Below are 24,043 nucleotides of genomic sequence, written 5' to 3' on the forward strand. Positions count from 1 at the left end.
ACATAATACGTGTCAAAAGAAAAAAACAAGTGTTCATAAATACTTGTTGTGTGTTTGGGGGTGTGTTTGGGGTGGGGGCTTGGTAAAGTTGGATATCTTTTTTATCCCATTAATTGTTTTACACCCCCCCCCCCTTATGGTTAAAATGATTCGATGGCGCTTTTCATGTCCTAAAAAAACCGACACACATTGTAGAATGATGTGTATCTGAACAATGAATACACATTTTAAAAACGTACATGAGCAGGTCAAAGTGGAGAGCGTTGCATATTGTGACCACCGGTATATATTGCGTATGCATTCGTTGCCTCATGGCACGGAGGTCTGCATTCTAAAAGGTTCTGATGCCATGTTTTTGGTCAAACTCAGAAGGAAATCCCTCCAATCTTTGCATGGGATGAGCCCATGTTATACCATCTTTGTCTATCCCATGCTTGCCTATTGGTTCGCAAGTTAAAACTAGAGATAATTTGCGCTCACAGAGCGCAGACAATCGCAAGGCATGTAACCCTTTAATGGCCGTTTGACCTGACCTTTGACCTTAATGTTTCCCGGGTCACGAAGTTTGTTGTCACCGAAATTAAGCCCCCATACCCCTTACAGACAATGAAATTACGGTATAAGATTTGACCCCAGATAACCTTTGACCTGACCCTGCAAAGTGTTCCAACATATTCCCCCTGGTCATTAAGTTTGTTGTCACCGAGTTTGAGCCTCGTACCCCTTACAGATGTCCAAAAAATGAATTTCTAAAATTTGACCTTTGATCTGTCCCTACAAAATGTTCCCCTGGTCATGAGATTTGTTGTCACTGAGTTTGAGCCCCACATCCCTTACAGATGTCCAGAAAAGGAAATTGTAAGATTTGACCCAAGATAACCTTTGACCTGACCCCTGCAAAGTGTTCCAACATATTCCCCTGGTCATTAAGTTTGTTGTCACAGAGTTTGAGTCCCGTACCCATTATAGATGTACAGAAAATGCATTTCTTAAATTAGACCTCTGCATGACCTTTGACCTGACCCCTGTAAAATGTTTCCCTGGTCATGAGATTTGTTGTCACTGAGTTTGAGCCCCATACCCCTTACGGATGTTGAGATAATGCAATTGTAAGATTTTACCCCCTCAATGACCTTTGACCCCAATTCTTTGTACAACTTTTAGACACTGGCTAAAGGCGATGCAGGTATGCAAGTGACGACATTGTGTTATGTAATTTGTGGAAGAAGAAGCATTTTAGTGAAAATCACATTTTGGTCATAATGACCTTTGGATGACCTTTGACCCCGAGTTGGTCATGTAACATTTGTGCCCCCACCAAATGGTCCTTGTGACCAAATATGGTCACATTGGCTTAAAGCATATGGCTACGATGGCTCGTTAAAAGTTTGACAGAAGAAAGAAAGAAAGAAAGAACTAGACTTAGCTGTGGTCTAACCCACGAACACAGCCGTGTTATAACCCCTAATGACCTTTGACACCAAAATATATGAAAACGCTCATAGACATTGGCTAATGTCAATGCATGGGTGCACGTGGCACCACTTTGCTATGTTACTTGTGGCAGAAGGGGCATTTTGAAGATCTTTCGTCTCAGACCGGAAGTGACCCCGTAATGACATTTGACCCCAAATAAAAAAATACCACATATGAATTAGGTAACCACAATTCATGTGTGAACATACCGTTACTGTCCTATGTTTTTCTTATCAAATAAAATTTTTTGAAGGTTTTCGTTTTATACCGGAAGTGAACCCTTAATGACCTTTGACCTCAAACAAAAAAGTACCACATATACATAAGGTAAACATAATTCATGTGTGCACATACAGTCACTCTCCTATGTTTTTCTTAACTTATACAATTTTTTGAAGGAATTTGGTTTTATACCGGAAGTGATCCCTTAATGACCTTTGACATCAAATCTGTGTATGATTCATAGACACTGGGTAAATAGCAATGCATGTGTGCAAGTTGCGTCACCGTCCTATGTAATTTGTGGAAGAAGTAGCATTTTGAAGGTATTTCGTTTTATACCGGAAGTGACCCCTTAATGACCTTTGACCTCAAGCAAAAAAATACTACATATACATTAGGTTAACATAATTCATATGTGCACATACCGTCACTCTGCTATGTTTTTCTTAGCTAATAAATTTTTTGAAGGAATTTCGTTTTTTACCGGAAGTGACCCCTTAACGACATTTGACCTCAAATCTGTGTATGATTTATATACATTGGGTAATAACAATGCATGTCTGCAAGTGGCGTTACTGTCCTACGAAATTTGTGGGAGAAGTAGCATTTTGAGTTGAAATTACGTTTTTGACCTCTGTGACCCCTACTTGACCTTTGACCCCACGAATTCCATGTGACATGTAGGGGCATGGTCATCGATGATTGTGACCAAGTTAGGTCAAAATCGGTGTACGTATGTCAGTGCTAGAGCAAATGTAAAGGTCGACAAAAGAAAGAAAGAAAGACTAGACTTAGCTGTGGTCTTACCCACGAACACAGCCGTGTTATAACCCCTAATGACCTTTGACCCCAAAATATATGAAAACGCCCATAGACATTGGCTAATGTCAATGCATGGGTGCACGTGGCACCACTTTGCTATGTTACTTGTGGCAAAAGGGGCATTTTGAAGGTTTTTGTCTCAGACCGGAAGTGACCCCTTAATGACATTTGACCCCAAATAAAATAATACCACATATGAATTGGGTAACCATAATTCATGTGTGAACATACCGTTACTGTCCTATCTTTTTCTTATCAAATTAAAATTTTTGAAGGTTTTTCGGTTTATACCGGAAGTGACCCCTTAATGACCTTTGACCTCGAACAAAAAATACCACATATACATAATGTAAACATAATTCATGTGTGCACATACCGTCACTCTCCTATGTTTTTCTTAGCTTATAAAATTTTGTGAAGGAATTTGGTTTTATACCGGAAGTGACCCCTTAATGACCTTTGACCTCAAATCTGTGTATGATTCATAGACACTGGGTAATAGCAATGCATGTGTGCAAGTTGCGTCACCGTCCTATGTAATTTGTGGGAGAAGTAGCATTTTGAAGGTATTTTGTTTTATACCGGAAGTGACCCCTTAATGACCTTTGACCTCACACAAAAAAATACCACATATACATTAGGTTAACGTAATTCATATGTGCACATACCGTCACTCTGCTATGTTTTTCTTAGCTAATAAAAATTTGTGAAGGAATTTGGGGTAATAACGATGCATGTGTGCAAGTAGCGTTACTGTCCTGCGAAATTTGTGGGAGAAGTAGCATTTTGAGTTGAAATCATGTTTTTGACCTCTGTGACCCCTACATGACCTTTGACCCCACGAGTTTCATGTGACATGTAGGGGCATGGTCAGTGATTGGTCTGACCAAGTTAGGTCAAAATCGGTGTAAGCATGTTAGTGCTAGAGCAAATGTAATGGTCGACAGAAGAAGAAGAAGAAGAAGAAGAAGAAGATCCTGTAAGAAAAAAGACACAGCCGTGACTAACGTCACGGCTGTGTAAAGATCCTATAAGAAAAAAGACACAGCCGTGACTAACGTCACGGCTGTGTAAAAAAGAAAGAAAGAAAGAAAGAAAGAAAGAACTAGATATATTGCATCCCTGTAAGGCTGCGAAGTCCAGCCGTGACCTTGAAGTGACATCTGATGACCTTGAAAAGATTTAAAACACAATTGCATTTTCGTGAAAGATGTAGGGATTAAGTTTGATAACAATCTAGCTTATAAAACCTATATACCTTTGCTGACCTCTGATGACCTTGAAATGACCCCCATTTTTTTAAAATCATATCAATATTATATATTCTAACTTTAAATTAATTTGGACGAATTTTGGAATTTTACCCCTTTTGACCTTTAGTTGACCTCTGGTGACCTTGAAATGACCTCCATCATATTTTGAATCATATCGTGATCTCATATACTAATTTTTATTCGAATTGGACAAATTTTAGAATTATACCCCTTTTGACCCCCAAAGAGACCCCTCCCAATGTTCAAGCCAAATCTGATTATAACCCTATATGCACCCAATGTTACAGTCATTTTGGCATTATTCTGATGATCACAGCACTTAATATGCAGGAAAAAGTGAACTTTAAGGTGATTTTCAGTAATCAACCCTATTTTACCCCTTCATGACATTGAACTCAAAATCCGTGTTTACTCTATAAACACCAGCTAATGTCAGTGCATATGTGTCAATCTCATCTCTGTACTATGTAATCTGTAGGAAAAGAAGCATTTTGAAAGTATTTGGTTATGTGCAGAAAAAAAATCCCCTTAATGACCTTTGACCCCAAATCTGTGTTTACCCCATGGACCCCAACTATAGTGGATGCCGATGACCAAGTCTCATTACGCTGCCATGTAATCTGTAAAAGAAGAAGCATTTTTGGTAAAAATCGCATTTTTAGCCAAAATTACTCATGCGTGACATTTGACTTGATTTATACTTAACGTGTATGTAGGTGGGATGAAAAGCCGATGATCAATTAAAAAGTTTGACCTTTCGTATTGAAGATATGGATTTTTTTCCCAAAGCACCAAAAAAAATTAGGTCTTTTTGGGTAAAAAATCCATATCTTCAATATGAAAGGTCAAAATGTTCAATTGATCGTCGGCTTTTCCTCCCAGCTACATACACTTTAAGAATATATCATTAGATTTATAAAATTTACTTCGAGGACTGTTATATATCAAAATTTGAAAAATATCAAATTTGTAAAATTTGTCATAAAAAATTAAAATTATTTGATATCAGAAAGACATGCTTCGTATTCAGAATGCAATTCGATACGTCTGAGGTGCTCGCATTTTTAGCCAAAATTACTCATGCGTGACATTTGACCCCGAATGGGTCATGTCAATTGTAAAGGCTGGGGCAGGGGAGCTTTTACCCAAGATTGGATATACTCAGTCAAATAATTAGGGAGCTAGAGCCAATTATGTCAAATGTTGACAGAAAGAAGAAGAAGCAGAAACCGCTGAAAAACAGAAGTCCAGCCGCCGATCGACTGGAGTAAAGAAAGAAAGAAGAAGAACTAACCAAAAACAGAACACTCGCAAATTGGAAATTTGCGATTGTAAATATAGTAAACCAGGAACCTGTTGCTATTATGTGCACTGGAGCAAGATGGGAGCCAGCTGGCCAGCTCTCATGCTCGTCTTTCCATAAACTCTCATTATTTGCGCTTGGTTAAACACTCTAAATCGCGCTGCAGACTCCGTATTGTACGTACAATATTGTATGTACAGTACTTTTCGTGACGTCAAAAAGTATTACACGTGCAATAAATAGTATGTACCGGGGAAATATATATTTTGCTACAATCATTGGTTGCTTAATTGATACGGAGTTGCCAAATTTCTAAGAGTGGTAAATTTAGTGAGTGCACGGAATGATGAACATCTTTTAATGTATTCTTGTATTCAAATGTACTTGAATTATTATATAATCAATGGGCACCTTTTTAAAGTTAATAATATTAATAATATTAAAATTGTAATAATAATATAAATGGCACATTCAGTTCTTATTTATTTATTTATAGATTCATCTATTTAGGCCAATTTATTTATTTATTTATTCATTTATTCATTAATAGCTTGATTGATTGATTGATTGATTGATTGATTGATTGATTGATTGATTGATTGATTGATTGATTGATTGCTGATTGATTAATTCATTTAGAGATTCATTTATACTGATATTTAGTCAAGTATTATATTGATTTAGTCAGTTTAAAAGTATTATTTGTAGGCCTATGTATTTATTCTGGTTTTGATTTTATTGATACTGATATTTTTGTTATTTTTTTTTTGGCATAGCATTCGTTACATTATAACACGCTGTGTTATGAATTTGCAATACCTGTTTACATATTATGTTATGATTTGAAGGTTTTTCGGTTTATACCGGAAGTGACCCCTTAATGACCTTTGACCTCGAACAAAAAATACCACATATACATAATGTAAACATAATTCATGTGTGCACATACCGTCACTCTCCTATGTTTTTCTTAGCTTATAAAATTTTGTGAAGGAATTTGGTTTTATACCGGAAGTGACCCCTTAATGACCTTTGACCTCAAATCTGTGTATGATTCATAGACACTGGGTAATAGCAATGCATGTGTGCAAGTTGCGTCACCGTCCTATGTAATTTGTGGGAGAAGTAGCATTTTGAAGGTATTTTGTTTTATACCGGAAGTGACCCCTTAATGACCTTTGACCTCACACAAAAAATACCACATATACATTAGGTTAACGTAATTCATATGTGCACATACCGTCACTCTGCTATGTTTTTCTTAGCTAATAAAAATTTGTGAAGGAATTTGGGGTAATAACGATGCATGTGTGCAAGTAGCGTTACTGTCCTGCGAAATTTGTGGGAGAAGTAGCATTTTGAGTTGAAATCATGTTTTTGACCTCTGTGACCCCTACATGACCTTTGACCCCACGAGTTTCATGTGACATGTAGGGGCATGGTCAGTGATTGGTCTGACCAAGTTAGGTCAAAATCGGTGTAAGCATGTTAGTGCTAGAGCAAATGTAATGGTCGACAGAAGAAGAAGAAGAAGAAGAAGAAGAAGATACTGTAAGAAAAAAGACACAGCCGTGACTATAACGTCACGGCTGTGTAAAGATCCTGTAAGAAAAAAGACACAGCCGTGACTAACGTCACGGCTGTGTAAAGAAAGAAAGAAAGAAAGAAAGAAAGAAAGAACTAGATATATTGCATCCCTGTAAGGCTGCGAAGTCCAGCCGTGACCTTGAAGTGACATCTGATGACCTTGAAAAGATTTAAAACACAATTGCATTTTCGTGAAAGATGTAGGGATTAAGTTTGATAACAATCTAGCTTATAAAACCTATATACCTTTGCTGACCTCTGATGACCTTGAAATGACCCCCATTTTTTAAAAATCATATCAATATTATATATTCTAACTTTAAATTGGGAAAAAAAAATCCATATCTTCAATATGAAAGGTCAAAATGTTCAATTGATCGTCGGCTTTTCCTTCCAGCTACATACACTTTAAGAAGTAACCGTAGCGTTATAAGGGCACGGAAGGCAAGCCCCCCCCCCTCAGGGGCGTAGTAAGCAGGGGACAGGGTGGACGAGGGGCCCCAAGCAAAAGAGAAAATGGAATAAGCGCTGATTAAAAAGATACTAATAAGCAGGGCCGAATTTACCTGGGCCAGGCCAGAATGTGGATTTTGGAGGCCCCAAACTCACCGCGATGAAGGTATATGGGGCCTGCTATAAGATCGACAGTGGTGGCAGAAGCATTGCAAATTGTAACTTTATTGTACTAATTGTACTTTAGGACATTAATTTGCGCGTGAAATAATTTTCAATTTTTGACAATTAAAGTGAAGGTGAATGTTGCTATGTATGATATGCAGGAAGCGCGCAAAATTGTGCAATTTTACCATATTTTTGGTCCAAAACATGGTGTTGTCGGGCTAGCGCTAAAGGAACGCACACGGGGCAATTTTGGAGACCCTCTGACCCAATGTTAAATTCGGCCCTGCTAAAAGGGCCCGCTCTGTTTCTTGTCCACGGGCCGCAATAGCTCTTGCTACGCCCCTGAGCCCCCCCCCCCCCCCCATTGATCTGAAATTTTAGAAAATCCCATAGGAAAACTGCCGAAAACGGCTTGTGCCCCTCCCCCTCATCAGAACCGGATGCAACGCCTTCTATACTTTTTCATTAATTATAGGCGTATTAATAGTAATGCGTTGAGTTTTTAAAAAGTAATATCCGCCTTTTTTTCTTTTCTTTTTGAAATGACATACGGTACTTGTTACAAAAACAAATCAGCATGGACAAGATTTTTTTTCGTCAGAGGCAGATATTTGGTCTATTCAGTGTCATAAAGCTACAAAATAGACGATCTTTTAAAATCATTTTTAAATGGCCTTTTTTTTCAATCTTATTGTTTGTATTTGTAATGTTCACACAATCTGACAATGTCCCAACTTATACCTAATATGAATCGAGCCATTTAACATGTGCTTGTAGGACAACGTTAAGGGAAGGGGTATGAACGTTTGGACAGTATTTATTGTGGGACATTAGAGCACATCAGACATATCGAATTGCATTCTGAATACGAAGAATGTCATTATGAAATCAAATAATTTTGATTTTTTGAAATTTGCAATGTAATACACATTTTATGGCAAATCATTAAAAATTGATATTTTTTATATTTGACAGTACTCGAAGTGAACTTTATAAATCTGATGATTTATACTTAACGTGTATGTAGGTGGGATGAAAAGCCGATGATCAATTAAAAAGTTTGACCTTTCGTATTGAAGATATGGATTTTTTTTCCAAAGCACCAAAAAAAATTAGGTCTTTTTGGGAAAAAAATCCATATCTTCAATATGAAAGGTCAAAATGTTCAATTGATCGTCGGCTTTTCCTCCCAGCTACATACACTTTAAGAATATATCATTAGATTTATAAAATTTACTTCGAGGACTGTTATATATCAAAAATTTGAAAAATATCAAATTTGTATAATTTGTCATAAAAATTAAAATTATTTGATATCAGAAAGACATGCTTCGTATTCAGAATGCAATTCGATACGTCTGAGGTGCTCTCATGTTCCATAAAAAATACTGCCGAAACGCTCATTCCAGATCCCTTAAGCGTCCAAAATTGTAAGTGGGTTTTCTTTTATTTTACCTCATTGTTGAAAGAGTTTCAACTCTACGAATATATTTCTGAAATATGTATCTCTGATTGGTTGATGGTCCGGAGGATTACGACATCCTCAAAGCCTCTTGCTGTAATTCTCTAATCGATATCTAGTATAGGACCGATCTTTTGAAATCCATACAACCGTGTCAAATGAAATAGTCTCGAATCATAAAATGTGCACGATACAACGTTGATACGTCAGATTTCGGAATTTTATTAAAAAATTAATTGAACAGGTTAAATGCTGGCAAAAGTAGATAAAATTTATATTAATCATTGTCCTGGGCCAGGATAACATTTAGGACTCCTTCGAATTCTAAAACAATACTTCACCAAATGTCCTTGCTTTCATTTTCTCATTTAATTTGTTTTAATTTTAATTAATTTCTTTATCCACTGGCTCTGTGGTAAATCCGATATTGCCAAATATTTCTAGTCCATTACCCGTGTTAATCTATATATTTATTAAAATGCACCATCTATTAAATTCCTGTAATACAATGTATAGGCCTAGTGTATTTGGTAACAAATTTGTTTTTATTTTTTATTGGAATTTGGGTTCCATTACACGATTTCATATATTATATAAAATATGTTTGGGCATGGCGGAATTAGTATATGATTAAAAATAGACATACTCTTAGTTAAGGTTAATCTTAAATTCAAATTCCTCTGTTTTACTTACCTAGCTGTTCTTGGATAAAACTGTCAGGTGGGTTGACATATCTCATGGTTTTGGCATCTAGTTTCCATCCATGTTTAGTACATTTCATAACGCTAGTGCATGCAACAGGTAAAATGGTGGGGAAAAGAGCATTAATTAACGGTGGTTGGTCAGGTTTGTTTCATATTCTATATTACATTGAGACCTAACAAATGTAACATAAAGGCAGCCCGACTCTAAACTTTAGGTTGTAAAATAATAGTACCATATCATGTATGGTGATATTATTATACACATCTTGTTTGTGTCTTGTTTACATCATCCAAACAAAACATAAAAGGAAAAAGGGAAGGTTTTATTTCAAACTCTAATGGTGACCCGCAGGTCAAATTGCTAGAATTGTACCCCGATTAAACACACCTAAACAGACACAATGTAATTTGCAGGCAGCAGCTTAATGGGGTACTACACCCCTGTGGTAAATTTGTGACTATTTTTGCATTTTTCTCAAAAAATAACAACACACTGGTAACAAAAGTTATGTATATTATTGGGGCAAGGAATCCAATTACTACATTGAAATTTCAGTGACTCAAGACAAGCGGTTCAGTATATATGATAGGAAACGAGGTACATCCTAGCGGTACCTTATTTTTATCATAAATAACAAACCGCTTGTCTTGGGTCACTGAAATTCCAGTATAGTAATTGGATTCCTTGCCCCTATAATATACATAACTTTTTTTTTACCAATGTGTTATTAGTTTTTGAGAAAAATGCAAAAATAGTCACAAATTTATCGAGGGGTGTAGTACCCCCTTAATCAGCGCCAATATTGCAACATTGAAACAACATCCAACCCAACCCCATCCCCCAGTAGGCAATGAGGATAAAGTGCCTTGCCCAAGGACACAACACGTTGGTAAGAGCGGGGCTCGAACTCGCAACCTATGAATTATGAGTCGAGCGCCTTATCCACTCGGCCACACGTGCTCCCACGTACATAACTAACAATGGGTGAAATGTTACGGAGGCAATTGGGTTGGGTACTTATTAGTTACTCAAATCATGTGTGCAATTTTACTAAGCCTTGTTCACACAGTCGGACTTAAACCACTTAATACCGGACTTAAATTACGTCGGTAATAGTATCGGGTATAGGTGGCAGTGTGAATGAGCGTCGGATATAACTATATCCGACGTAATGTGGTTTAAATCCGACAATTTAAATCCGAAGATGACCAGGGTTAAGAGCTGTTAAGACCGATCGAAACGTTACGATCGGTAATAGTAATTACGTGTGAACACTGAACAGCGTTTTTGGGCTGTCGGATATAACTGTGACCTTTCACCTTTCTGCGTGATTCAGCGTGAAGAACACTTCCGGGTTAAATTAAATCACTCGCGCAACTGATTTGAAGCAGAGTATAAATAGTGTGACCAGTGAGAGATAAAACAAAATCATCATGGATGCAGGTGCGAATATCAAACGCAATAGAGCAATGAACTGGCAAGAGAAGGAGACATTAGCTCTGCTGATCATTTCCGGTTAGTTATGACCGGTAATAGCTCGGATATAAACACGTCGGACATATAGCTATTGCCGACTCGTCGTGTTCACACAGTCGGACTATTACCGGACTTAAATTACGTCGGTAATAGTATCGGATATAAGTGGCAGTGTGAATGAGCGTCGGATGTTTTAAATCCGACAATTTAAGGCTGAAGATGACCAGAGTTAAGAGCTGTTAAGACCGATCGAAACGTTACGTCCGGTAATAGTAATTACGTGTGGACACGCAGCACTATTGGGCTGTCGGATATAATTGTGAGTAGGCCTATATCACTCGCGGAAAATTTTAAGCAGAGTAATTTATGGCTGCAGCTGCAAATATTAATATAAACTAGCGGGATGCAGGCCTTGCCGTTTAGATTTTAAAGGCGAGTGGTTAATCACTCGCTAGCATGATTGTAGGCGAGTGGTCGAATTTTCACAAATATCACTTATTTAGGAAATAATCAAGTAGAGTTTCTTTCTTGACACGGTATTTATGTACATTTATGTTAACATTTTTCACTTTCTACGCTTGGAGGGAGTACAGCATCGATTAAATACTGAAATAGCTTGAAATGGCTGATTCAGTGGCTGATTTTGGGAGATTCGCAGCGAGTGATATTTAGTGTCTATGGCGAGTGGAAAATCGCTCACTAAAAATCGAGTTTGGGCGAGCGGCGGCGAGCGAGAGCGATCGCTCGCCTCAAACGACAAGGCCTGGGGATGCGATTATTTTTTTCGGACATCACCGTTAGATGAGTAAATGGGAGCGTTCACTATAACATGAAGAATTACTGAACAGGTAGAATCATTGAAAATGAACATTAAAATCTGTTCTTTCTTACATTTCCCTTTTAGCTTCTTTTTTATTTGCTGCTTGTGATTTCCCGTTTCCATAGAGGGGTCAATTGGAATAATAAGGAAACATTGGCTATACTCAAAATTTGGAGAGACACGGAAAGTATTTCTGGGATAAAAAAAGCTTTGGGAGGAGATAGCCACGCTATTACATGACAAGGCGGGGGTCCAGATACGGTAGGGGGAGCAGATACCTGTAGTGATAAAGGCACTGAAAACTCTCCATCGCACCCTCCATGATCGGGTGAAAAATTCAGGCGCAGGAGCAATTGACCATCCTTATTGGGATAACCTACACGAGTTTCGGGGGTAGCAAATGTTAACCCCAGAGGGTCCCAAATATATACGGAAAGAAAAATAGGGGTGTCATAAAATAGTTTTGATGACCAAAATGTAGGAGTCACAACACAGCATGACTACAGATAGTGTGTTTATTTTATTCAAAAAGACTGATGCCTGTTTTTTTTTTTTTTTTGTAAACGGTGGGGGGGGGTCATAAAATATTTGCTGCCGAAATAGGGGAGGTCGCAATTTTATTGAAGCCAACTTTTTGTAAATTTGGGACCCCCCAAGAAAAAAATAGCATGATGATGGGAGTCAGTGTAATTTTTTTTATTTTTGTCATTTTTTCAAAGATGTCCACCATAGTAGGGCCTACATGTATAAAATGCGATATAGAGCTAAGTCTACTGTAAAATGGGACTACTTTGTTAAACTAAAATAATAATAATAATAATAATAATAATAATAATAATGATAATAATAATAATAATAATAATAATAACAATAATAATAATAATAATAGAACCTACATAAATACAAAATTGGTCTTAATTTTGGAACTTTTGAATGTGCATTTTTCTTACATGACATACCTACCGCATTGTCTGTAATTTGTTCTAAAGAGGGCGTTTATTGAAAGTGAATTTTCAGTGAAAACATTTAAAATCGGGTTAAATTTTCTGATGATGCTCATGTAGAAAGAAGGGGTTTATGACCGGTAATAGGCTTTAACGGACATAACACGTCGGGCATACGCTGGCGAAGTTACGTCATTTATCGGATTAATTACCATAGCAATAGGTGAAAACAATTTTGAACATTTCGCGCTGTACTACAAGCAGGTTGCACTCATCACCTGTATGTCTGCAATCATAGATTGAATACAATACCGGTCTTTTCAAAGATACTAATCTTACAGGTGCAACTAATCAGCATGATTCACCTATTGCTATGGTAGTTAATCCGATTATTACGTAACTGAGCCAGCGTATAGCGCTATTGCCGACAAATGTGGACGCACTAAGGGATTAGCGGAAATATTTAATTCGATCATAAGCCTAGATAAAATATTACCGGTAATAAGTGCATGTGTGAACACAGCTTTACTTTAACACATAAAATATGGACCAGACAGGTCACAGATAGCACTCTTAACGTGGTTCTACTTTTCGGCGTAGTGGTAAAAGCCTATTCATAACCTCATTAATATATGCAGCAAGTGAAGTTAGAAACCACCGCAAACTTTAACGTCTAGAGGATTATAGAGGATTATGTATTCAAAACCACTCTGCCATTAAAGCCGCTTGAAGTTAAAGTTAACGCGAGAATCTATATTGTGCCGTAAATTATGATGAAAATACGTCATAATTAAGAACAATAGTTTGGATATTTCCTCATAGACTACATAATTACCACTTATGTATTGTCTAGTTAATAGACCAATTATTGGAAATCTAATTTGGTTTGGGTAAAAAACATGCCACATGTTGCTGAAAATTACTGATTGAATTAGATCAAAATAATTTTTTGCAGCTACTGTGAACATTTTTTTACAACATTGCGTATCTTATAATTACACCTCTATATAACCAAATATGCTTGTACTGTTCAGGTATTTTATTTAATTATTTGTTTTATTCATTTAGGCCTACATTATGTACCCCCAATTCAGCAGAAAGCTGGTCTAACATGTGCCACGCTGTACGCTGACACTCTTTAAACACACTCATCAAACATAAGTTATACATTGGGGCATATAGGCCTATGGATATTGTATATCAACCGAATTATTTATTATTAAAAGAGGATACCTATTGTTACAAAAAATAAGAATGTCAGAAAAGGAGCATCATGAGTCCAGAAATATGTTGGTTGAAATTAAAAATTCTGGGAGTTTTTAAAGAACAAAATGAGGATCATTCGGGGAGATATATTTAATTCGATCAGAATGCAAAGAGGAGTCCTTGCCCTCCTAAAAGAAAACTCCTGGCAACGCCACTGGGGAGTGGGAAAGTGAGGATAGATGAATAGATGGAGGGAGGGGAGGATATGGAGAGGTGGTGGTGGTGGTGGGGGTGGGGGGTTAGCTAGGGAGAGCAAACAGATAAAATGGGCCTGTGTCCTGATGGAAATATAAAATTGACAAAGCTAACGTTTACTGGAATAATAATTGAGCTTTTATTATAATAATCCGGGACAATAATATAGGCATATCACAAGAATATTTAATTGAAACATGTTTAGAAGTATAATATTAGCGTATAGCTCATAACATAGGCTTAATTCCCATTGCGTTGGTCATCGCCTAGAGATGTTATCCATGTTTATTCAGACTAAGCGCCTATTGTATTGTAGACTATGCCATAGTCTTTTTTTGATGTTAATCATGATGAAAGCATTCAGTTGAACTCGAAATTATACTGATATTAATTACATCAAAATACTAGTATAAAATTGTTATGAAAAAGTTTATATAATTATATTAGTGACAGTAAAAGTAAAGTGTACGTAGGCTTATATTATTGAATGCAACATATCATAATGTCATAATTGTTTTGGCACTTCAATACTGAACAATTCTGATTTTAGAATCTGCCAGTTTATTAATCGCGAAATTCCATGTTAAAAATAGACTATGGACTTTCAATTTTAAACGGGATTTTGAACGGGCAAAGTCCCTAACACTCACACTGTCAATCATACTTGTTTATCAATCAAATTTAACCGCAATCAAATACAAGACGCGTTCATGCACTTATTGACGCGTTCATGCAATTACACAACACAAAGGCGGGGTAGGCCACATACTTGTGTACCATGTAGTTATTAATGGTAATGACAGGAACCCGGAGGATTTAAACCATAATGAGATCGGGGCGACCAATCACAAGCCAGATCCATTTAAAGATGCATTACATCATGGCCAATTTTAGTAGGCCAGATTTCCGACTATCTCATCCATAGAAGCTCATAGACAGCCGTGTTAAGCATCTCTGACCGCAATCCAAAGTCAGTAGTCCACTTGGGAAACTAACAAACAGAGGGAGTAGGGTGACTGAAAAGAAGAGATGTGAAAATCTATCAATTGTGCACACATTAATTAAATCAGAGTTTTAAGCTTACATACAATATCCAGAGTATGCACAAAGGGCAAGTGGACTACGGGGTAGTCTAATTGTATTGAAGTGTTACCAACAAAGTACTTCAGCAAACAAAAGGGAGATATTTGTTGCAGTCGCTTTTACATACCCTTCTTTTGATCACCCATTGATACACTTCCCAAGGCTAGTTTAAACAACAAGACGATGTTGGTACAGAAACCAATCTGACGTTCGCGTTGAAGTGAATTTGAGCAAGAAATCCAATCGATATTTTTCAAGTTGCCGTTAAAGTTCCAGTAAAGTTTCATACTTCATTACGCAAAGTCTGTAATAACTTTTAAATACGCGGACGCAAATGCTGGTCATTGAAAAAGTATAATGACCGCGTCTCGTGACGTAGCTAAAAGTACGCTCTACAATGACTTCGTTACGTGACGTGTTACGCGTGCGAACAATTTACGCGGACGCTGGCCGCCGTATTTGGAGATCGCATGATTGCGTGCTACTGTGATTGGTCGCTAGAGCTATTTCCTTAATGGACTATTCGATTTTTTACAGGGAACACAACAGATAAAGTTAAAATTGTGCTCTATTTTCAAATTAAAAGAAGAAAATGTGACGTAAATTTTATTTAAAAAAGTGAAAAGTGACGGTTATAAATGAGGTTAATGACTTTGCATCCGTTATTTTTCGGGTATTGTGAAATATCTAAACATCGTGCTTTGGACCTCGAAATATCCCTCGGTTCTAAAGCACAATGTTTAGATATTTCACAATACCCTCAAAAGAACTAATGCGCAGTCATTAACCTCTAAACATATCCCGCCTATTAAGAGTTGATCAAACTATATAGTAAAATATCATTTGGCAAATATTTTATTCTGTGTACTTAAGTTTATTATATTAGAATGTTTTCCAGCAAGTTTTGAACAAAATATTTTTTGAATGTTATTAAAACCCTTTATAAACTTGACCCTCACATACCCTTTAACCCGAAATTTAACGTTTTCTGTAATATATTTGTATTTGCTCACCCGATACACACATATGTACACGTAATTTATTTAAATTAACCTTACATGTAGTTCGTGTTGAAACCCACTGTTGAAACATTACGTTATTATAAAATGTGAAGATGAACTAAGGTTTTCAGAATATGCCCAGCTTATATAAATATATTTCTTGCGTATTTATTTATATATTTAATTATTTATGTAATAATTAATTAATTAATTAATTAATTTATTTATTTATTTATTTATTTATTTATTTATTCATAATATTACTTTATTTATTACTTTATTTATTACTTTATTAATTTATTAATTTATTATTTAATTAATTAATTAATTTATTTATTTATTTATTTATTTATTTATTTATTTATTTATTGTGTCGATGTGTATGAGAAAGTGCGGGTCTAGGCCTATTAGAAACCTACACATTTATTTTCAATTTGTCATTTCGTTTTGTTTGTTGAATACAAACTATGAGAAGGACATTTGGAAACAAAAGAACTTTTGTAGAAGAAAATATTAATTAACCATTCTTGTAAATTCACTGTATCAAGCGGATGCTAATATTCTTGGCAAAAATGATGGTATTAAACAAAACTCAATTTACATTGTATCGATGAAACCAGTTGAAAATAAGAACGCAAGCCATAATTTTAATGTCATTGTTTAAGAAAAAAATGTTATGCATAAAACGTAATCGAGCATACCACACGGAACTAAATTTCGTGCAACAAAACACAGTGGACCATCATCACCTATAGACCCTATCCAATAACCGGAACGGTATAACAATTGAAATGGCAGGACAGATTGGTGGACAGATTTTCTTTGCTAAATTCGATAGGGTCTATGCCCTAAGTTGAGAATGGACCGTTCCACTCGATTTGTGAAATGATCGCGAATCCCTTTGGTGGATCCAAGTAACTGACTAAAATGAGGCAAAATTGAAAAGAAATGGGGTTTTAAACTGAACTTCGGAATTTGAAAAGTGTAAATCACGTTGGGTCTAAGGCTGTGCTAACACTTTTCTTTGATGACTTTGACCACAATGTTTTTTTTTTTTTCAAATATCTTAAAAATACAAGAATCTAAGCTAATTGAACAGACAGTAGGAACGACGAGCGTTATGACCGACACAAACGGGCTGTGTAGGAGGCTAGTTTGGATGTAAACGGCACTATGGTGTTCTACCGCACAATGTCGTAATACGTAACCCGTATGGCGTTTGCAGTGAACGCCTCTTCGCAATCTCTCTATTGTCTGAGAACAGCTAAGCTAGCTCACACAGGGGTAATGAGCAAGATATGAGCTGTCTTCTGACATCAAAATCTCAATGTGTACTAATTCTATGTTTAATTCCTGTATGATCTTATATAGTAATTTGATTGACAGCCATACTGTACTAATTAATAAATAACCATAAGTTGTTCTATATACCAACCAGTGTGTCTGCGTGTTTGGTGTTGCGTGAACTTGGTACCAGGTTGTTTTGGCCTAGCTCATTTTAGTAACCATAACACTTCAAATCTAATGTATTCCGCCATTGTATACTATTCAGAAATCGTAATGCAGGAATCACGTAAATCACTCGAATATACATAATTATTATTAATTTTCTCTACCACCGGCGTTTCGAAATTATTAACGTTAAAAATGCTCGAATACTCTCACAATTGTAGACTATACGTGTTTTTTAAACATATTAAAAAATTGCAATTATGTAAACTATAAATTTTAAATTGAACATTATTTCAACCATCAAAAATAAATATGCAAAAACACCATCTTATCTCTTCTTCACAAGTTCTACTAATTGAATTGTTTTAATTTAAAAAATATCGACATTACGGGAGACAACAACCTCTTAGTTGACATTTTGAAAGTGACAAATAATGCTCGAAATTGTTGTAATCGCACCCAGCATATCCCGTTCCCGATTTTTTTACACCAAGTACTTATTCATTTGGGCATATTGCCTAAACTTGAAGTCGTCGAAAATGGCATCATCAACATAACGCCTGTTGTTTTAGATACAATTAGTCTTAATTACAAATTTTCATGTTGCTGCAGTTTGTTGTGATATAATATTAGTGTTACCATAATTATTCAATTGGGTTGCTACTCTGTGTTAGGTAATGTGCAGTGTGCGTCTGTCAAAGAAGTATTTCTTGTTAAAAAAAACCAATAACATCTACCAAAAAATCTTTTCAAAACGTAAAAAAGGGGGCGAAGTTTAAAAAACAAATTCATGTGTCTTTTAACTTTTTTTGAACTTGATGTCTGATATTTGAGGTTGGCAATTTCGGGGATTTTAAAGTTCTTATAATCTCTGCACGTATTTTTAATGCTTCAGGTTTGAGAAGATTCCATCATGCTTCGTCACACGCGACAATATTCTCAGCAAAATTGAAAACAGACACAGAGATCAGCAGCTGCATTGAAGTGAAACCGTGTGCATCTATGAAAACGGAGAGTTTTATTTTTCTATTTTTCTTTTAATTTAGACGTTCATAATCTGCTTATTTTAATGATATATTAATTTTTATATACCTTCCAGGTTTTCTACAAAAGCGCAACAAACATTAGTTTACTTCTTTTCGAGCCTGTATGTATCTTTTCACAAATTAGATTTAGTATTAATACTACAAAAAAATCCACCCTCATTTATTCGGCCATGTAACTAAAAGCTATCAACTCACCAGCTTTCTGGCTCTTCTTCGATATCTTTAATAAATGTGCCTCCTTGATGTTTACACTTGTTGCGACATGCCTTGAGTTCTCCATCATCTGGGTTCTTGAATACCACATACTTCTCATTCTCTGATTTTGTGATGAAATTCACACCATCTTTAAGATTGGTGGTCTCTTCGTGAGAGAGGGTGAGTAGTTCGACATGATATTGTTCTACCATGATGAGATACGAAGTACCTGATCAAAACCAAGGTAAGGAAACAAGGAAAATTAACTGTAAAACCATTCAAAGTGAACGACGAGTGTTTGGACCGACAGAAATCTGATGTGAAGCCTGGAGGCCTAATCAGAATATACTAAGCATCCACGTGAAAGAAAGCGTGGATTTAAGGTGGCTCTGAAAAGCAGAATGAGTGTTACGAGTCGTACTGACTCAAGGCCAAAATCACCTTTTACCCAAATTCACGAATGTACATAAGCTAACAAAATCTAAGTCTTTAAGGGAAGGGGTATGAACGTTTGAGCAGTATTTATTGTGGGACATTAGAGCACATCAGACATATCGAATCGCATTCTGAATACGAAGAATGTCATTCTGATATCAAATAATTTTGATTTTTTGAAATTCGCAATTTAATACACATTTTATGGCAAATCATTAAAATTGATATTTTTGATATTTAACAGTTCTCGAAGTAAACTTTATAAATCTGATGATTTATATTTAAAGTGTATGTAGGTGGGATGAAAAGCCGACGATCAATTGAAAATTTTGACCTTTCGTATTGAAGATATGGATTTTTTTTCCCAAAACACCAACAAAAAATAGGTCTTTTTGGGAAAAAAATCCATATCTTCAATATGAAAAGTCAAAATTTTCAATTGATCGTCGGCTTTTCCTCCCAGCTACATACACTTTAAGAATATATCATTAAATTTATAAAATTTACTCCGAGGACTGTTATATCTCAAAAATGTGAAAAATATCAAATTTTATTAATTTGTCATAAAATTTGTATTATATCGTAAATTTCATAAAATGAAAATTATTTGATATCAGAAAGACATTCTTCGTATTCAGAATGCAATTCGATATGTCTGATGTGCTCTTATGTCCCACAAAAAATACTGTCGAAACGCTCAAAACGCTCATTCCAGATCCCTTAATTGAAAGTAAAGAATATGATTGGTACATATAACAGCAATGGCATACACAATATAATCACACAATCACAGATAAATTAATCAGTACTTTTAACCAATAGTCTTCTTGTTGGTGATCATAGAGTTCTTGCAATGTTCTGGACGGCTGATGTAGGCCTATATCCTTATTCACTTGTCCTACGAAAATCAGCGAAATCCATTGTACACTTGCATATATAAATATCCTTGCGAATACAATCCTCACGTGTTACCTTCTCCAAAACTTATTCCCTTGCGCTGTTTTCTCTAAACGCTTATCTTCTCGTTCTGCTTTCTCCAAACACTTATCTCAAACACTGCTTTCTCCAAATTGGTGCTTCTTTCACCAATCACTCTTTCTCCAGGAAACAGGATTCTTTCGACACTGCTCCACTGTATTGGACAGATGTGTTGTTTTATAAACCAGACTCCATCAATTCAATTTAATCCTTTGATGAGGAGGAACACTTTCGTGCACTCATAAGTCTCCTTCAGCACATTATTGGATATGTAAACTGGTTCAATGTACTTTTTTTTTGAAGCACGAGGACCAACACATACATGTAGAGTCTATAATCTCTCGTGACATTCTGAAAAGTGAAAACTCCAAGCATCATCTTTTATGCTCCCAAAAACCCATGATCTATTAATGGACTATTCTGTCATATTACAACACTTCCTGTGGGTGATTCCCAAATCTTATCCATTTCACAATCCAAGGGATTTCCCCAAGATGATGTAATAGTAGAGAACTTTCTGAAAAAGTGGGGTTTATCCACATTAGTACTAATTCTTATTGATATTGTTTACTGTAGCTAATGGGGTTTCCCCTAAAGCATGTCGGAATACACAAACTCTTGAATGATTACTTCCAAGGGTTTTCCCCTTATCTTACATTTCTCATGACATACTTTCAGCTGATAAACAAAGTTAAATAATTAAATTAAATTAATGAGGGCACATCACACAAGGATCCGCGCGGATCCACGATTAGGGTCTCAAAACATTCATTTTACTAGAAGTGGTGTTTTTATAAGAACGATCATCGCTTAGGGTTGTTTTTTATTATTCTTAATTAACCAATTTATGGCTATTAGTGGTAACATAATTATTCGGCACAAAACAGTGGTTTCCAAGCGATTTTCACAAGATTTAACAAGAAATGTCTTTAAAAAGACAACGCCATGGCTGAAGATCACGTTTCATAATTTTACATTGCCTTATTTCAAATGTTTAGTTTTAGTTTTGGTTTTGGTTTTGGTCACGTGGTTTCCTATTGTCCTGCCTAACCACTTGAATCATAAGATATCGAACTCATTGTTTCTTTCTTTTGTTAAAAACTGAACATTTGTGTCAGTCAGTTTCGGTTTTGGTTTCAGTTTCTTATAAGTGGTGTGAATCGTAAAATTGTTTGGTTTGAAGTTACCTACTCTAAGTATACAAAAGAAATGTTTAAATTTCGCAGTGCAATATTCACGAGGAGAGAAATCGAGCATGGTAATCTACATTGAAAGACGTGGTTTACAAAATCGAATAAGTCTAGGCTATTTCACCTGTGAAAAAATATAGACCATCGAAATATTTGCATTCGACATTACAAAAGGGGCCACTATTGTAATTGTATAGGTGCTATAAACAAAATCGATTCATGTCCTTAATCCCCTGTACCAGAATCGATGGAAGGCCATTATATGACCTCTAATAACCTAATGACTTTTACTGAAGCAATTTTTACTGCAAAAAGTAGAAGATAGAGGGGAGAAGAGATTGTGTGTGTTGTGTGTGGGGGTGGGGGTGTGTTTGGGGGTGGCGGGTGTTCTGGGGGTATTTGCCGGGAGAAAGAGAAACAGATGGGAGAGAGCATTGGAAATGAAAGAGAAGGGGGAGGAGAGCTCGAGATGAAGATATAGAATGTAGTGGAGGAGGAGGGGGAGAGTCACTTAGGGAAGAGGTGGTTATATAGGGAGGGGAGCCCACATGCACAACTAACCGGGTGGGAAATATCGCTACCACCAATGACATAATTATACTAGCCGTCGTTTTATCTTTTCTGTGTCGGTTTCGGTTTCAGTTTTCGGTCTCGGATCTCATTGTTATTTTGATTTGAAGTGTTAGCATGGTACGTGTGAACAAAACTTTTATTCTAGTCTTTTGTTGCCTACAGAAAAGTTGAACGAAGATAACTTCTGTTTCGGTTTCGGGAGTTATGTTAATGTCTGACATGAAAAACGTGAGATGAGAGGGTTGATGCTAATCTAGACAAAAGAATTGTCTAAATTTTACGGCCGTAAATTCGTGATAAAGTATGCGGCTTCAATTGACTTGCGTTGTACAAGTACAACTAGATTTATTCTTCCGGGGGGCTTGGAAAACAATGGTTTCCAAGCGATTTTCAAGCTAGATTTAACAAGAAATGTTTTTAAAAAGACAACGCCATGGATGAAGATCACGTTTCATAATTTTACATTGACATGTACTTGGAATGAGAGGATATGTTTGTGTGTAGCACATGCACAACTAACGGGTGGGAAATATCGCTACCACCAAATATGTGTCGGTTTCGGTTTCAGTTTTCGGTTTCGGATCTCATTGTTATTTTGAAGTGTTAGCATGGTACGCGTGAACAATCGTTTTGTTACTAATTATTTAAGAAAAATTGAGGTCTGTAACTTGTTGAATTGGAAGGGCTCCATAAAAAGAACTATAATATCAATTTTCTCAGAAAAGTAAAAAAATCAAGATAGACCAATATGTGATGCACCCGACGAATTGACTTATCCAACTTTTATTTTATTTTAAGAAGGAGTCTGGCATAAATAGTGGCAAATATAAATGAGTGTAGAGTGCAACACTATCGTATGTGCCACATACGATAGTGTAGCATTCATTGCTAAATTAGGATATGCGTAATATCGGCTCAAATATCCAATATTTTGTCATTTTATGTTTTTTAACAAGTGTTAATTTATTTTGGCACATCATATTTACAATAGCAAGACACCTTTTGCCGTAATGTTATCTCCCAAAATTTATTACTGAATCTAAAAATAAAAACACCTGATTTATCGTCTTTATTGCCAGTCATGGGATCTATGAACTTAGCCTGCATGATGACAACGCATACAGCCATCGGCGTCACAGCCTGCGATGTCTTAGAGACTGTTTTGCACTTACGATGTTGTAGCATTCCGTGATTTTGTTGTTTTGGCCCAATAAAGTAGCGTATGTGGCACATACGATGGTCTTGCAGCAAATGAAAAACAACATTCGCATGCAAGACTATCGTAAGTGGCACATACAATAGTCTTGCATGCATTAATTAAAATTGCTTTGCACTTACGATATTTTATTTTATTAATTAAAAAATAATTAAGCAAATTTGAAGCTTAAAACCTGGTTTAAAATGGGTGTTTTTATATGGCCTTCCATAATTCGTCAAAATCTCATTTTGGCCAAAAATGTCACTTACGATAGTGTAGCACTCTGCCGACGATATACTTAACATATTTATTTAAGTGGAGTCTTTAATTATATTTACGTATGCAATATTGCTTAAAACTACGCTAAAGTTGTAGTTCTCTATGTGAAATAGTTAATTTCCCGATATCGTATTTAAAGTGCATTTCATATTGGTCTATCTTGGGGGCTATCTCGAGTTTGCGAACGGTGACGTGATTTTAGACGCATCACATACTGGTCTATCTCGAGATCAGTATGTGATGCACTTTAAATACGATATCGGGAAGTTAACTATTTCACATACAGAACTACAACTGAAGTGTAGTTTAAAGCAATATTGCATATGTAAATATAATTCAAGATTCCACTTAAATAAATCTACTAAATATATGCTTTAATTTAAAACCAATTTCATGAAAATCCATAGTCTAATTAAAACATTTTATAACTAATTATTTAG

At 36.0% G+C, this 24,043-nt stretch overlaps 1 protein-coding gene across 1 annotated transcript in view; it reads right to left on the minus strand.

The window, feature by feature from the left end:
• LOC140163179 (cytidine monophosphate-N-acetylneuraminic acid hydroxylase-like) overlaps window positions 1–24,043 on the minus strand; it is an 83,409-nt gene that overhangs the window by 45,498 nt on the left and 13,868 nt on the right. The window contains exons 2-3 of the mRNA XM_072186564.1: window positions 18,951–19,179; window positions 9,461–9,552 (exon numbers count right to left, since the gene is read on the minus strand). Of these exons, the coding sequence (XP_072042665.1) occupies window positions 9,461–9,552; window positions 18,951–19,162 (304 nt within the window). The 5' untranslated portion in view covers window positions 19,163–19,179. The remainder of the gene's footprint in view (window positions 1–9,460; window positions 9,553–18,950; window positions 19,180–24,043) is intronic.

The sequence above is a fragment of the Amphiura filiformis genome, chromosome 10 (genome assembly GCF_039555335.1).
Source record: "Amphiura filiformis chromosome 10, Afil_fr2py, whole genome shotgun sequence".
NCBI lineage: Eukaryota > Metazoa > Echinodermata > Ophiuroidea > Amphilepidida > Amphiuridae > Amphiura > Amphiura filiformis.